This window comes from Sesamum indicum, linkage group LG11 (assembly GCF_000512975.1).
Source record: "Sesamum indicum cultivar Zhongzhi No. 13 linkage group LG11, S_indicum_v1.0, whole genome shotgun sequence".
Lineage (NCBI taxonomy): Eukaryota > Viridiplantae > Streptophyta > Magnoliopsida > Lamiales > Pedaliaceae > Sesamum > Sesamum indicum.
Window position 1 is genome coordinate 1,141,852 of NC_026155.1, and position 13,558 is coordinate 1,155,409.

At 35.6% G+C, this 13,558-nt stretch overlaps 2 protein-coding genes across 2 annotated transcripts; one reads left to right on the top strand and one right to left on the bottom strand.

Moving 5' to 3' along the window:
* LOC105173170 (acyl-CoA thioesterase 2) lies at window positions 644-11,375 on the top strand. Its single transcript, XM_011094840.2, has 17 exons — window positions 644-944; window positions 1,067-1,159; window positions 1,986-2,053; window positions 2,153-2,234; window positions 2,520-2,566; window positions 2,679-2,804; window positions 4,406-4,483; window positions 4,717-4,804; window positions 5,940-6,052; window positions 7,307-7,369; window positions 7,451-7,506; window positions 8,004-8,108; window positions 8,218-8,274; window positions 9,066-9,167; window positions 10,239-10,287; window positions 10,373-10,441; window positions 10,546-11,375. The coding sequence occupies exons 1-17, from the start codon at window positions 929-931 to the stop codon at window positions 10,621-10,623; spliced, it is 1,290 nt and encodes a 429-aa protein (XP_011093142.1). The 5' UTR covers window positions 644-928; the 3' UTR covers window positions 10,624-11,375.
* Window positions 11,637-13,158, bottom strand: LOC105173171. Its single transcript, XM_011094841.2, has 2 exons — window positions 12,770-13,158; window positions 11,637-12,257 (listed from the first exon to the last, which is right to left on the bottom strand). The coding sequence occupies exons 1-2, from the start codon at window positions 13,035-13,037 to the stop codon at window positions 12,049-12,051; spliced, it is 477 nt and encodes a 158-aa protein (XP_011093143.1). The 5' UTR covers window positions 13,038-13,158; the 3' UTR covers window positions 11,637-12,048.

Below are 13,558 nucleotides of genomic sequence, written 5' to 3' on the forward strand. Positions count from 1 at the left end.
ATTTGCTTACTCGTAAGAGCGAATACACACTTCCTCATATTTATTGGTGTGTGAAGATATATAAGGACAATTTGGTCAGACAAATATTTATTTAATCTTAGTAATAAATCAATTGGGGGTAAACATGAATTTTTACTCAATTTTTTTTTGTTAATATCTACAAATTTGATTAATTTTTGACTGATAAAAGATTTTATTTATTAGATAAAAATAAAAATATTAGGTAAATGTAATTTTCATTAAATAAACAATACACTTTACAGTACAACAATACTCAATGAGTGGCGTCTCGCTCGACAGGCCAGGGATACGCCAAAATCTATATAATACACAAAAACTAACAGAGCGAGTTAAATAAGTATTGATAATTCTCTGTCTAACCTCTTTCACAATGAGTCGAGCAAGTGCGGTCGATTCTCGCTCAAACTGCTCGAAACGTCTGAAGTTCCGTTCTTTTCAAATATGAAACACACATAAAGCCAGTAATATCGCACAATAAAAATAAAAATATTATATATATTAGATATAATTTATGAAATCAGAAAAAAAAGTTAAGTATAATTGCATTAAACGTGTGGGAATGCAGCGTCGGTCTTTGCACTAAAAATTTCCATGTGCTTATTAATAGTAAGTATTGTAAGGATTAGAAGCCGCACGAATCGCACACCGCCTACCTTCTTTGACGCATCCAATGACGCGCATTTACACTGATGGGAGCACAGAGAACTCGTGCTTCGAGTAACCGCACATGTATCCGCTGATTGTTGCTATCATAAATTCGTATCCATAATTGCAACACTGAATTGTACGAGAACCAAACCAAAAATGCATTTATCCCCATAAATTCGTATCCGTATCTCCGCGGCTCACTGCGACTGCAGGCTTTTGCTGCTGGAAGGGAGCTCTTTATTGCATACACTCGGTAGCTATGAATTCGGGATCAGGTTTAGCCTATTTGAATCGCCCCACCCGATTTTCTGTTTCTTTACGTTAATTTCAGTTTTTTTTTTTTGAGGGCAAGAAACGGTTGTGGGTTGATCTTGTTGGGTTGTGTTTGAATTGGCAGTGATCGAGTTCTTGGGGTGTGTGCCGTTGCTCCAGAGGCTTCCCAGTTCATCTCTTAAGAAAATCTCTCAGCTTGTCTCCGTCAAACGCTATGGTAGTTGAGCTGCAATTTTGTTTTTCTAGTTTTGTTGGTTTTAATGTGATCCGTTCTAATGTTTGGGGTGTGAATTGGATCGATTTAGTTGCAGACTATCCAAATTTGGTGGGAGTTTCTTGTGCGAGCTTGGAATTGTAGATGAGCCTGGGGTTTATTGTTGAATGGGTGTATCTAGAACGAGATTTAATTTAACCAAGCAAGCATGAATTTTTGAGACACTAGGTTGATATATATTTGTACTTCATATTTTCTTAGCTTATCTAATTGAGCATAAATTAGTGAACCATGAAAAGAGTTTCGAAGTTGGTTTGAATTATAGAATTAAATATCAAGGTGAAACGTCCTTTTATGTACGACCTTGAGGTGAATCAGACATATGGTTTCCTTCAGCCCTAATCTGGAACATGTATGGGGACTTACCTTTCTCCACTTTTGGTTTCTGTCATGTGTTTTGACTATTCCCGAACAGTATATGCATGATTGCCTCTTTTACCATTTACATGCATGTAGGATTCGTAGTGACTGAGAAGCAAAAGAATACGGATACCTTTTGGCTCAAATTGGAGAATCTGTGAACAGATGAAGAAATTTGAGAAATATAATTTATTATCTAAATTTTGAAACACCACCAGTATTCATGGTTTTGCCTGTGAGGAAATGCAACATACCTTGTGAGATTAGTTGTTATTGATGACAATTACATCTGGTATAAATATGTTATGAATCTTTCATTACAAAGAGCAGCTTTGGGTTTTTCTTGATGCATAACCACATGGTTTCTTCTTCCATCATGTAAACGTTTTTAATGCGTGTAATAATCAAGACCAAGGAGACTATATAGTTCGTGAAGGAGAAGCTGCTGATGGGATTTATTTCATCTGGGAGGGAGAGGTAAGTTTTGTTTTACATTTATTAACTATGAAGGTATAGTTTATGCTTGTGTATGTGATGGTTTTGCTGTTTTCTTACTATGTTCTTATGTTTCTGTAGGCTGAGGTCTGTGGGTCATTTCACGCTGATGATAAAAATCGCCCTGAATTTCATTTAAAGCAGTTTGATTGTTTTGGTCATGGTTAGATGCTGATTCATAAACTTTCTGTCTCTTACATTTATTTTCATCATTCTTACATTGGGTTAATATCCAATCAGTGGTCTATGTAACATTGTACTATGGCTTCTTTCTATTACTAGAATATGAGACTTATGTGCTATAGTTTGTTGCATACATGATTCTTACATATTGGTATACATAAATACAATATTATCATAATGCCCATATTCTTGAGATGTTAGCACTCTAGAAGAGTATTTTGGATATTGTATGAGCACATACTACAAGGCTCAGGTGCTTTTGCAGGTATGGTGTCATCTTCTCAGCCCGCAGATGTGATTGCGTTGTCTAAGGTTGCTCCTGTTCTGTTCTCTTTTGTACACTGATACCCATGACAAATATTCAATACTATTGTGCAATTATGCTTGTAATTATGTGCATTATGACGCATCTCTGTTGTTGCAGGTGACTTGCTTAGTGCTCCCTAATGAGCACACAAATTTGTTAAAACCGAAATCAATTTGGAGTGCAGATGAGACACAGGAGAAACTCCCCCTTGTGGAGCGAATTCTACACCTCGATCCTGTAGATGTATGAACCCAAACGTTGGTTGTCTTTTGAATATGGCATTTTACTTCCTTCCAAAATTTGGCCAGGGTAGATGCATTTATATGCAAATAGTATTTGTTGCTCATGCATTTCTGCTAATGTGTCCTCACTTTATTTTGGTATTCTCGGTATTCTCTTTCTTTTACACATACTTGTAAACTAAATGCCGTGCTAAGGGGTGCGCCATGGCTCATGCGCGCCCTAAGTGCCCATTTTATATCATGGTGCATCCCTTGCAAATGGTGAAGCCATGGCAAGCCATTGTTCCGGCGCAGAGGCGCACTATAGGGCGCCATTCTGAAGCCCCTGCCCTTTTGTGCTGGGGCTTGAAAAAAACTGCGAAACCCAGTTTTTTTCAAACCTGGGCTTGGCCCAGTGTAAATAAAGCCCAACCCTTAATTTAGTTAATTTTTTTTTAAAAGAAAGAAAAATTATATACATTACACAAAAAATAGGCTGAAGACGTTAGCGTTTTACACCTTTTCTAAAACAAAGGAGAGAAGATAACAAGATCTTAATTGTTACATATCAAATAGTGATAAGGGAGATAAGAAGAATGATGATAATGATGACGATGATAACTTTGGGGACGAATTGGAATCAGAGCGATGGATATTTTATGTTTGTTTTTATTTTTATAATGACTCACTAGGATTTGTTTAATGGTTTTGCATATTTTGAACTCATTTTTTTTTCACTAAGGCTTGTTGTTTTATATATTTCATTTTTATGATATGATGATTAAATAATTTCTAATGTTTATATTTAATTGGTTGTACATTTTTTATGTGAAAATATATTAATGTATGAAATATATAATTTATTTCGTGCGTCATGGCTCTAGGGGATCCTTGCGCCATGTCCATGCCATGCGCTATTAACAACTATGCTTTTACATATAAACAGTGCCAACACCTGTCAGAGACAATAACCAAGTTATGCTAAATGGAAAACCCTATGGTCGTCTTCTCTTCCCAGTAATAAGGAGTGAGTGTGAGGAAGCCTTGTTCTTAACTCAGATATTACCGTGGAATAAATGTTAGCATACAGTAGTTTAATTTAAAGTCAGGGACTTGTCAGCAACAAGCTTTCTTCATCATTTCCTCAAATGGAAAATAAAAAATCAATGCATCTTTCATCTTGTCTAAAACAACAAGCTCCTAATTAGGATAACCATTTGATGCCAGTTCAATCAAGTGATTCATGTTGTTATTAGGTAATTATAGTGATTGAATTAACATTATGAAAGTTCATATATTTGATCAGAGCTCTATGTTTTGAACATTTTTATAAGGTTGAATTAACATTATGAAAGTTCATATATTTGATCAGAGCTCTATGTTTTGAACTTTTTATCCTTATAAAAATGTTTCCTTGAAGATGAAATACTTTGAAGCAATTTTTTCTACTTCTGCATTTCATTTGTTCTCATTCTCCTCAATTTGCAGCTATGTTAATGAGACCGGGTAAACCTTTTTGCTATTGTTTTGATGGTTATGACTGCACTGATAGATTGCTCTATTTGGATTATGTTGTGACTTTGAGAACTTTATTCTCAAAAGAGTGTTTTTTGTCCGTGGTAGGTTAATATTTTTCAAGGCATTACACTGCCAGATGCTCCAAAATTTGGAAAAATATTTGGAGGGCAGTTTATTGGACAGGTAGGTTGAGATCTGTTTGTGAATTTTATTATGGTTATCATTTTGGGCATTTCAAGTTCTTGGTTCAGTAATATTTAGTTAACAACTTAAGGGATATATCCTGCATAAGGACTATGCATGCTTTTTTGTGTCCTGTTTACTGAGAGGATTCTATTTCTTTTCCCTTTTGTTTTTAAAGCATTTTTACAAATAGGAGCTTTTAAATTATTGTCCACAATGACTAATGGGTGCAGGCACTAGCTGCAGCGTGTAAAACTGTTGACTGTCTCAAGATTGTTCACAGTCTGCATGCTTACTTCCTTCTTATTGGCGATTTTGACAGTAAGTATGCACTAAAGATCAGTCTCCCCAAATTTCTTAACCCTCTTTGCTAGTTTCTTGATCATGAGATAAAAAAATATTGGATTGATCATTGACATGAGTGATATATCTGTTCTATATAAGCCTTTTAATGCAATCAATGATCAACTATTATAAAGTTATGCTCCTTTTCATAACTTGCTCATTGATTTACTTATATGTTGTTGGTGTTGGCTAAAGTGAATTGTCATATTCACATCATTGTATTCATGCCATTGACATGCATTTGGAAAGATTTCCTCATTTCAATCAAATTAATTAGCATTAACCAATTGCTTTCTTTCGACTCCATTCATTATTTTCCACAACTACTGTTTCAAGCTAGAGATTGACTTGGTGCTGAACCAGCAAATATTATTGACTGAAAATATACCAATATGTTGAATTTATTAGGGGATATACTGTTAAAATTAGTGGTTCCTTGATATTTTTACCAATTTGCACTGGAAGACACTTTGTCCATCTCGAAGTATGATTTCTTAGTTGCCGGCTCCAGCTAGTACGTAATTAGATATAATTACACAAATATTTCATACTCTTTGCAAATGCAAATACACCTCCTTAACGTAAGTTATTTTTAGGGTGTATTTGTAAAATTTTGCAATTGAATATGAATGTACTTGTAATTACAATTACGATCTTAGAGGGTGTAGTTGTAATTTTACAAATGAGAAGAAGTGTTTGTGTAATTAAAACTAATTTTAATGGGGTTGATATAGTTTATCCTAAATAATACGGCCACAAACATGAAGGCGATGTCGGATTGGATTTTTTTATTACAAATTTGTATTGCACTTTGTACTGCATTTATATATGCTACATATATCACTTTACATCATTTTTGTTATGGACTGATTGAGAGTAATTAACAGTTCCAGTTAATTTCAGGTTGCCTCTGGGCCATGGAATGTGAATCTTTACTTTATCAACTTCTATATTAATCAAAAGGCCACAGAATTTTGGAAGCCTAGATTTTCCATAAATTTGCTGGAGTTTCCGTTTTTGCATGACCATCATAGGGACACAATTTATGTAGATGATTAATCTAAAACAATCTTAATATTGCAATCTAATTGATAGATTATAATGGTTTCAGTACCAATTATATATCAAGTACACCGGGTACGTGATGGGAAAAGCTTTGCAACCCGAAGGGTGGAAGCTATACAGAAAGGGAATGTTGTGTTTACATTGCTTGCTTCTTTTCAGGTAATTCCATCAATTTAGAATGGATTCTCTCTTCAATATAATAACATCTTGATGTTCATCCATATGTAAAACTATAAACTAAAGGGTACTCCAATTACTGTCCTGGCGAAGGCTAGCAAACCATTCATTTATTTTTGGTTATATGTTATATGATTTTGAGCTCTTTATAGGGTTGGTTGAAAGAACAGGGAAACCATGCACAGTTATTAATTGACTACAGCTTAGGGAAATTTGACATATAAAGTTATTCCTTATTGTAAAAGTTTCTCATTATGCTTCTTTATTGGAAATCTTACTTTACTGAATTTATGAACGTTAAATAAACTGTAAAAGCTATAATAACATGTTGTGATCTCCCAATAATTTGTGTATTCAATCTTACTTCAAGGAATTCCTTATGATGAGTTGTATTTTTTATCAGCATCTTAGAGCAGCCAGACTCTGTTGTGGTATATGGCAATACCAGTTATGCTTTCCTTTTATTGAATAATATATATTCTGTATTGGAACAAAAGTTGCAATATAAGATTGAATGGGTAGGCGTATACAGCTCAGGCAATCAGTCCATCAGTTATCACTAAAACCTTTCGACCATATGCTGAGTCCCCACCAACAGAGAACACTTAGAACTCTTCAACTCTCCTTCCACATCTCCATTCCATCAGTAGCCCTATGGTATTTAGATATTTATGCTAACAAAAACTATTGGAAAAATCAACCTTCTTTGTTTTCCTGCAAAGAAGGAGCTCTGAACTGTAGAAATTGCATACAACTTAAGCTAAAAAGTCAATTTCACAGAAGAAAGCTAAATGGTTTGCATCCTATCTTGCTTCCTTTCCGCACAAAGCTCCAGCTGTTCAACTCCAGTAAATTCATATTCCTCTCCTCAGCTAGGTCATCTTTGTACCACGACACCTGATTCTGCTTTTTTGGCCAAAAATGGAAAAGAAGAGGAAAAACTGATTCTGCTTCTCTTGCATGGATTCTTAATGCCACCATTTCATAAACATGATACTGATTTCACAAATTATTTTATCTTTATGCATGGGTGTCCAACAACAGCTTTTATCAAATTGATGGCTATAGACATCTGTATATCTATGGGTTGAGATATATTTTGGCCTTTGCCTTGGGAATTAAATAAGCATGATCTGGTTCCTATTTGTGGAGATCACAAAGACTGGCATCTTTTGGAAATTCTTTCTTTGAGCTATGATTAAGAATACGTCTGAATGGTATGCTGCCAATTGACAGAAAGAGGAAGAAGGATTTGATCACCAGGTGGCAACAATGCCTTCCGTGCCTGATCCAGAAACGGTATCCAAAATTTGGTTTCATCAGTTTCTATGATTAGCCTCTTTGTTTCATGATGTGTGAAATTATGATTCCTTCTTTTAGCTTTTATCGATGGAAGAGTTGCGGGAAAGGCGTCTTATTGATCCTCGCCTTCCTAGGTTAGACTGTTACCTCCACCTTCATTTCCCATATGCAGTACTTACATTTGGTTTAAAAGATTTTACATTTGTTAACTGCTTATTTCCCTGTGCGATGTTCTGATATGTGGTGGTTAAGTTGTTTCTATTCATTCTTTAGCTATATATTACTTGTTGACAAAACTGCAGGCACTGTTCTCACATATGATGGGAACCTTCTGTTAGCAAATATAAGAACTTTGATATTCAGTTGATAGATTTATTATATTCTGCTAACTTTTTCAAGCATACGTGATCAATCAAATACAAGAGAAATATGTGTTCATGCCCATGTGGTTCTATCTCATGAACTCCTGCCCATTTTTATTATATTGATGGATTCATTCCCTTTCTAAACCTGTTCTCAGATAGTTGCTTAACTGGAATTGAGTGTTTCATAGAGATAATGTGAAATAATTTTGAATACTTTAGCAGCATCTATACCGTAAGTTGTTGTTTATGAACTTTGTTTATCACAGGACATACCGGAACAAGGTAGCTAGCGTTCAATTTGTTCCGTGGCCCATAGAGATTAGATTCTGTGAGCCCAATACTTCCACCAACCAGACAAAGTCTCCTCCAAGGTTTTATCATTTTTCTCCTTGTCATTCTTTGAGTTCATTTGTAATATAATTTGTGAAAGACTTGAAATGTTTGCAGCTCTCTATTCATGTATTTTTAAATGCTCTGCAGTCTAAGGTACTGGTTTAGAGCAAGAGGGAAACTTTCTGATGAACAGGCTCTGCATAGGTGAGAGAGTCTCTGTTAACAATATTATATTTTGGCATATTTGCTTGATGGTACAGGTGAAACTAAAGTTTCTTATTCTGGAAGTGTAAATGACTTATTGATTTTTACAGGTTGCTCTGACATATTTTTAAGTATAGTCCTGTTTCTAGTATATGCTCTCTTACAGTTTAGCGAGATTCAATCTTTTGTTAATGCCTTGCAAACCATAATTTATTCTACAAACAGTTCAAGCAGTAGTTACAAAGTGAGATCTGCAATACAAACATATGAAAGAATTGATTGGCATGCCCATAATCTAATTCTGTATTGGAACTGTTACCTGAGGACAATCTCAGTTTGTTTCTGCATAAATGGGACATGCGGCTATTTCTGATCTCTCCCCATAATTGTTGGACAAGAATCAAGATATCATTTTTGAACTGTCATGCATAGTGCAATCACCTAAAAGTGGTTTCAAATAGTTACGCCTGGGTTCATGGTGTTGTATGCAACTTGATCTTTTTTCCTGTGGGTTGGCCATCTGGATCTCAATTTCGGGGCTTCATATAAGCACAGTTGAACTTGGACTGGTGTTCGGGAAGTCTCAGAGGAATCTGATTGAAGAAACAAAATCAGCCCCGAATATGTACATTTATAGATATGTATGCCTGTCGACATATATATACATATATATATATATGTATAAAGCAATTAGTATTTTTTCTTTTGACTGTTATTTCTATTTGGTAGTAGTTATCTTTTTGCAAAAATTTATCAGCATATCACTTTAGGGCAACTTGGTATTTGTGCAGATGTGTGGTGGCATATGCTTCTGATCTAATCTTTCTCCAAATCAGCTTAAATCCTCATCGTGAAAAGGGTTTGAAGTCAGCTTCTGTCAGCTTAGATCACGCGTGAGTATCCACATTTCTTAAAATGTTACAGATTCTTTTGTTTATAAGAATAGAATAGATTCTTCCATCAGCATTGATCAACTCTATAAAATGACAATTACTAATGACCAAGATCCGAATACTTGTATCTCACTGTGATGTCCTTTGCAAGCATTTGATGGCATTTAATTTCTATGATGTGCTAACCTTAGAATTGTGTCAATTGTTCAAAGCTTCCTTTGTTCCCTGTCCTGACTGATTTTAGTGAGTGGCTGTGAAGGTTACATACAGATGTCCTATGTAGCAGCAAGTGGTCCACGGATAACTGCTCATTCAGTCTCTAATAACCTATTTTGTCTATTCTAATGTAGCAATCAAGAAATGATGGCAGTCCTCATGATGTGTGCCAATACTGTTTATAGTTGATGAACTCAGAGTTCAAGACCATCTTTCAGGCTGCTTGCAAAGATGCCCATATAACGTTACTCAATTTCTTTTAGAAACTCAGAGAGTATGATAAATAACTTGCTCCTATAGCCTTTTGTTAATACACATATATAGCTAATCTGCTTGGATATCAAAGTCAGAGCTATTGCTTGAGTTTTCGTTGTACCTTAACCAAGCTGACTAACTGTGTGGCTCAAACTGCTTGCATATTGAAACTTTACTTAATGGCACATAAAAACTCTAGATGGGGACAACGGTTCTCAAAAGAATTAAACCCCTCTCTTTGCTTCCATTTAATGGTCTCAAGTTATGATCATCTTGTGTATATGTGAACTTACAAGAAAGTTGACAACTTCCATTTGCCATGACCCTCTTCGCAATCTACTGGTTGTTTCTAAAAGGCCTAGTGACAATTGGACAGAGTGCTCTTGTCATCTCTAGGTAGTATTGTCCAAATTCAGAAGGTAAATAAACTGACTGTGCAGCGTCACTATTATAGTTGCGATGTGGATTGCAAAGTTCCACATGTTCCACACTGTTAGATATTTCTTGTTCAAGAAATTAAAAGTTCAACTTATATGTGGTGAAGATTGGGGAAGCTCTTTTCTTTTACATGAACTTGCATAATCTCCTCTTTTCTTTCAGGATGTGGTTTCACAGGCCTTTCAGGGCTGATGATTGGCTGTTGTATGTGGTGAGTTGCTATAACTCATCTTGAAGTGCATAGTTGAACTGATTTCTTCTTGGAGTTGTAATGTTCAAATGTTTATTTCTCCCAGATTGATAGTCCAAATGCTCATAGTGCACGTGGCTTTGTTGTTGGACGAATGTTTACCAGGAAAGGAGAGGTACCTGAGTAATAATATATAAATGTCATATGTACGTATGTATATGTATGTGTGTGTGTTCAGATTCTTTGATATAATTATCTTATTAATTCTTTTACTGCCAGCTTGTTGTTTCATTGACTCAAGAAGGGTTATTGAGGAGGGCCAGAACGCCAGTTTCAACTGTCCAATCGAAATTGTGAGATTACCTTGAGAAGAATGTTGCGGATTGGAAAATCGTTATGTAATCTTATTTTAATTGAAAGACTATCATGTATGCATCTATGCAGAAAATATATATCTAAGAAACTAAATAGTGGCACAGGTATAGTAGTATATAAAGCCAATATACCCTTCAAAGTTTGAAGTGCCACTCCGAGTACTGTCTTTCAGAAAATCATAAGTGAGCTGCGTGATCATGTGCTGCTGTTGTACTAATTGCTTATCAAGTTTCAGTGCAACGAGATGGCCAATATGGAGATCATCAAGTTGTAGGTCCAATGTGCTTGTGTCAACTTCTGTCGGCAAGAGAAAGAATAGACAAGTCCAATTGATAGGACAATGGTGAAAACAATTGTTTACTGGAACAACGTTGCTGGTGCATTTAGATCGTCATTTGGAGCTTAAAGACCATTTGTTTTGCTCTTGCACATGACTGTTGCTGGTACATTTAGATCTTCATTTGGAGCTTAAAGGCCAGTTGCTTTGCTCTGGCACATGACCGTTGCCGGTACAGCACAAACACAACTCGTTTTGCTTGTGCACATGGCTCCCATAGTTCTGTCATTGCTATATTGAGTCTGATTATGTTGTATGCAGTTTTTACGACTTTGTATAAACTTTATGGTGTCCAATTTCTTATTGGGAACTATAGTAGTTTATGTTAATATAATGGCTTAACAGACATACTGTGGCATCTATTGTAGTTAATGTCTCTTAAAATTTTACCAGTGAATATTATCACTCAATTTTCCTATCCCATATCAATCATTCCAAATTGGTCAAATTTCTTGAAATGCTTCCGTAACAAATTGATGATGATTGATGACTTCTTAAGCAAAAGATATGCAGACTGTTGCAAACTATAGTTGACTGGAGCTGAAGAGTGTGCAGAGATCACTGAGACTATTGGATCAAGAACATCTCAGTATTCTCGACAAACCATGCCCTGCACTATCAGTCAACTTAAATGGTTATACAGAATTCTCTAAAATGGTAATCATTGTGATAATGTTGTTTCACTACTACAGCTTTTCTGCCAAATTCAATTTAACCTCTTGCTGGTTCAAATGATATTGTTCTAACATGAGGTCCAGCAGCTTTTCCAGAAGGCTTACATGTTAGGGACAAGAAAGAGTATGAGTGTTCCAGATGGTACTCCATATGCTTCCTTTCACTAGATCATCATCAACTAAACCTAAAACGCATCAAAAGACCATCTGTGTTGCATATTAAATTACTGCCTATAGCTAACTACGGACAAGCATGATTCATACATCCAGTTTTGCGAGTGTTACGTTGGTCAATCATCCACTCCATCTAGCTCAGAGATAATCATACATTGGTCGGGCAGACAAGCGTAACAAAACATGCAGTCCAAGTCAAATAAAAGCCAATCGCAAACTCAATCAACTGTTCCGTTTTCTTTTAAAGGCAGGATGGATAATTCCACTGGACGACTCGAACTTATCAATCCTGGCCATATATTGTTTCATCCTATTCAAGATAACAGGCAGTGCAGAAGCATTACTTGAAATCTTCTGTTTGAGGAGTTGTATTTTCTCAGCTTCCTCTGGACCGTCTGTTGCTGACAAGCCCATGTCCTCCCTCGCCGCACCTACATAAGCAAGAGAACTTCAGCACTAAAGCATGCAGAAGGTGACGAGATGAGAAAGCAGATAATTAAATGATGTGGATCAAAACATTTATTTGGGGTAAATTAAGATTCAAAGAGACGACACAACAAACATAAAATGAAATCTTCAGTAAAGAAAAGGAGACACATCACAGAAAACGTGGAGAAAACAGAAATTTACGTCGAATTTCCGCTTGGTTTCTAAGGAAAATTTTCGAAGACAGTGCCAGTTGAAGCGCAAGATAGGCAAAAAAAAAGAAGAAGAAAAACCTAAAATAAAGGTAAACAAGTAGGAATTATTCTACAGAAAACATAGATTTTGCACTCAAATTCATGGCATTTGGACAATGCAACAACAAGAAACATAATTTCTCCATTTATTTCTTAATTCCCACACGTAAAGATCCCACACCTCACGGGTAAAAACATATTCTTTCAATTACGTGCGAAAAAAAAAAAAATTAGGCCACTTGCTCAGTAAGAACATTACGAACCTTGGCTGACACCAGCTTCCGAATCCGGCGCGGGAGGCGTTCGGGTTTCCGGCTCCGCCACTTCGTCGATCAAATAGGTGGGTAAAACGGGTCTCTGAAAGGCGAGAAGAGAGGAGAGGGTGGAGATAAGTTGATCCGGCAGAGTGGTGCGGTACTCGAGTGCTTTCTGAGCCATTTGCTCTATTTCTTCTTCTAGCTTTAGCACCTCTTCCTCTTCTGCAGCTTCTTGGAGGTCCGCCGCGTCGCTGTTTCGGGGTTGGGATAACATTAGAGTTCTGAGGTCAAACTTGATTCTTGTTCCTGAAATCTGAACATTCGTGGACAGAGGGAGCGAATTTGGGGACTAGGGTTTGTAGAAATTTTGAAATGGAAAGGGGTTTGTTTTGTAATTGTGTGAGGATTTCTGAGCAAAATGGGTACTTCACATAGAAAATAGAGAAAAAGATATAAAAATAAATAAGTATGTATTTGAGATAAATTGTATATTTAGATTTATATTTTGATATAATACAAATAAGTTAATGAATAGTGTATATTTGACGTTGAGGTTTAGAAGATATAGGTCGGTAATTGTCAAATTATATTTTTTTTATATATATTTATTTTTTAAGTGTGTAACTATATAATATTTTATTTGTTAGTGAATATAGTATATATATTTATGTTGAGTAATTTTTTTTTATGTGGATTTTTTTTATATTTTAAATAATAAAATTATAAATTTAATGAATAATTAAATTCGCTGTAGTATCGTCTCCAAAATAATTTTGTTAGACTTTATATTTGGAC

Bases quoted from the DNA above. Each gene is read 5' to 3' on its own strand.
- LOC105173171 (XM_011094841.2), bottom strand. From the start codon at position 13,037: ATGTTATCCCAACCCCGAAACAGCGACGCGGCGGACCTCCAAGAAGCT. The intron at 12,258-12,769 runs GTTCGTAATGTT...TTGCTTATGTAG, and splicing joins GGAAGCTGGTGTCAGCCAAG to GTGCGGCGAGGGAGGACATG.
- LOC105173170 (XM_011094840.2), top strand. The intron at 4,805-5,939 runs GTAAGTATGCAC...TAATGGTTTCAG, and splicing joins TCTTATTGGCGATTTTGACA to TACCAATTATATATCAAGTA. The intron at 10,288-10,372 runs GTGAGTTGCTAT...TATTTCTCCCAG, and splicing joins ATGATTGGCTGTTGTATGTG to ATTGATAGTCCAAATGCTCA.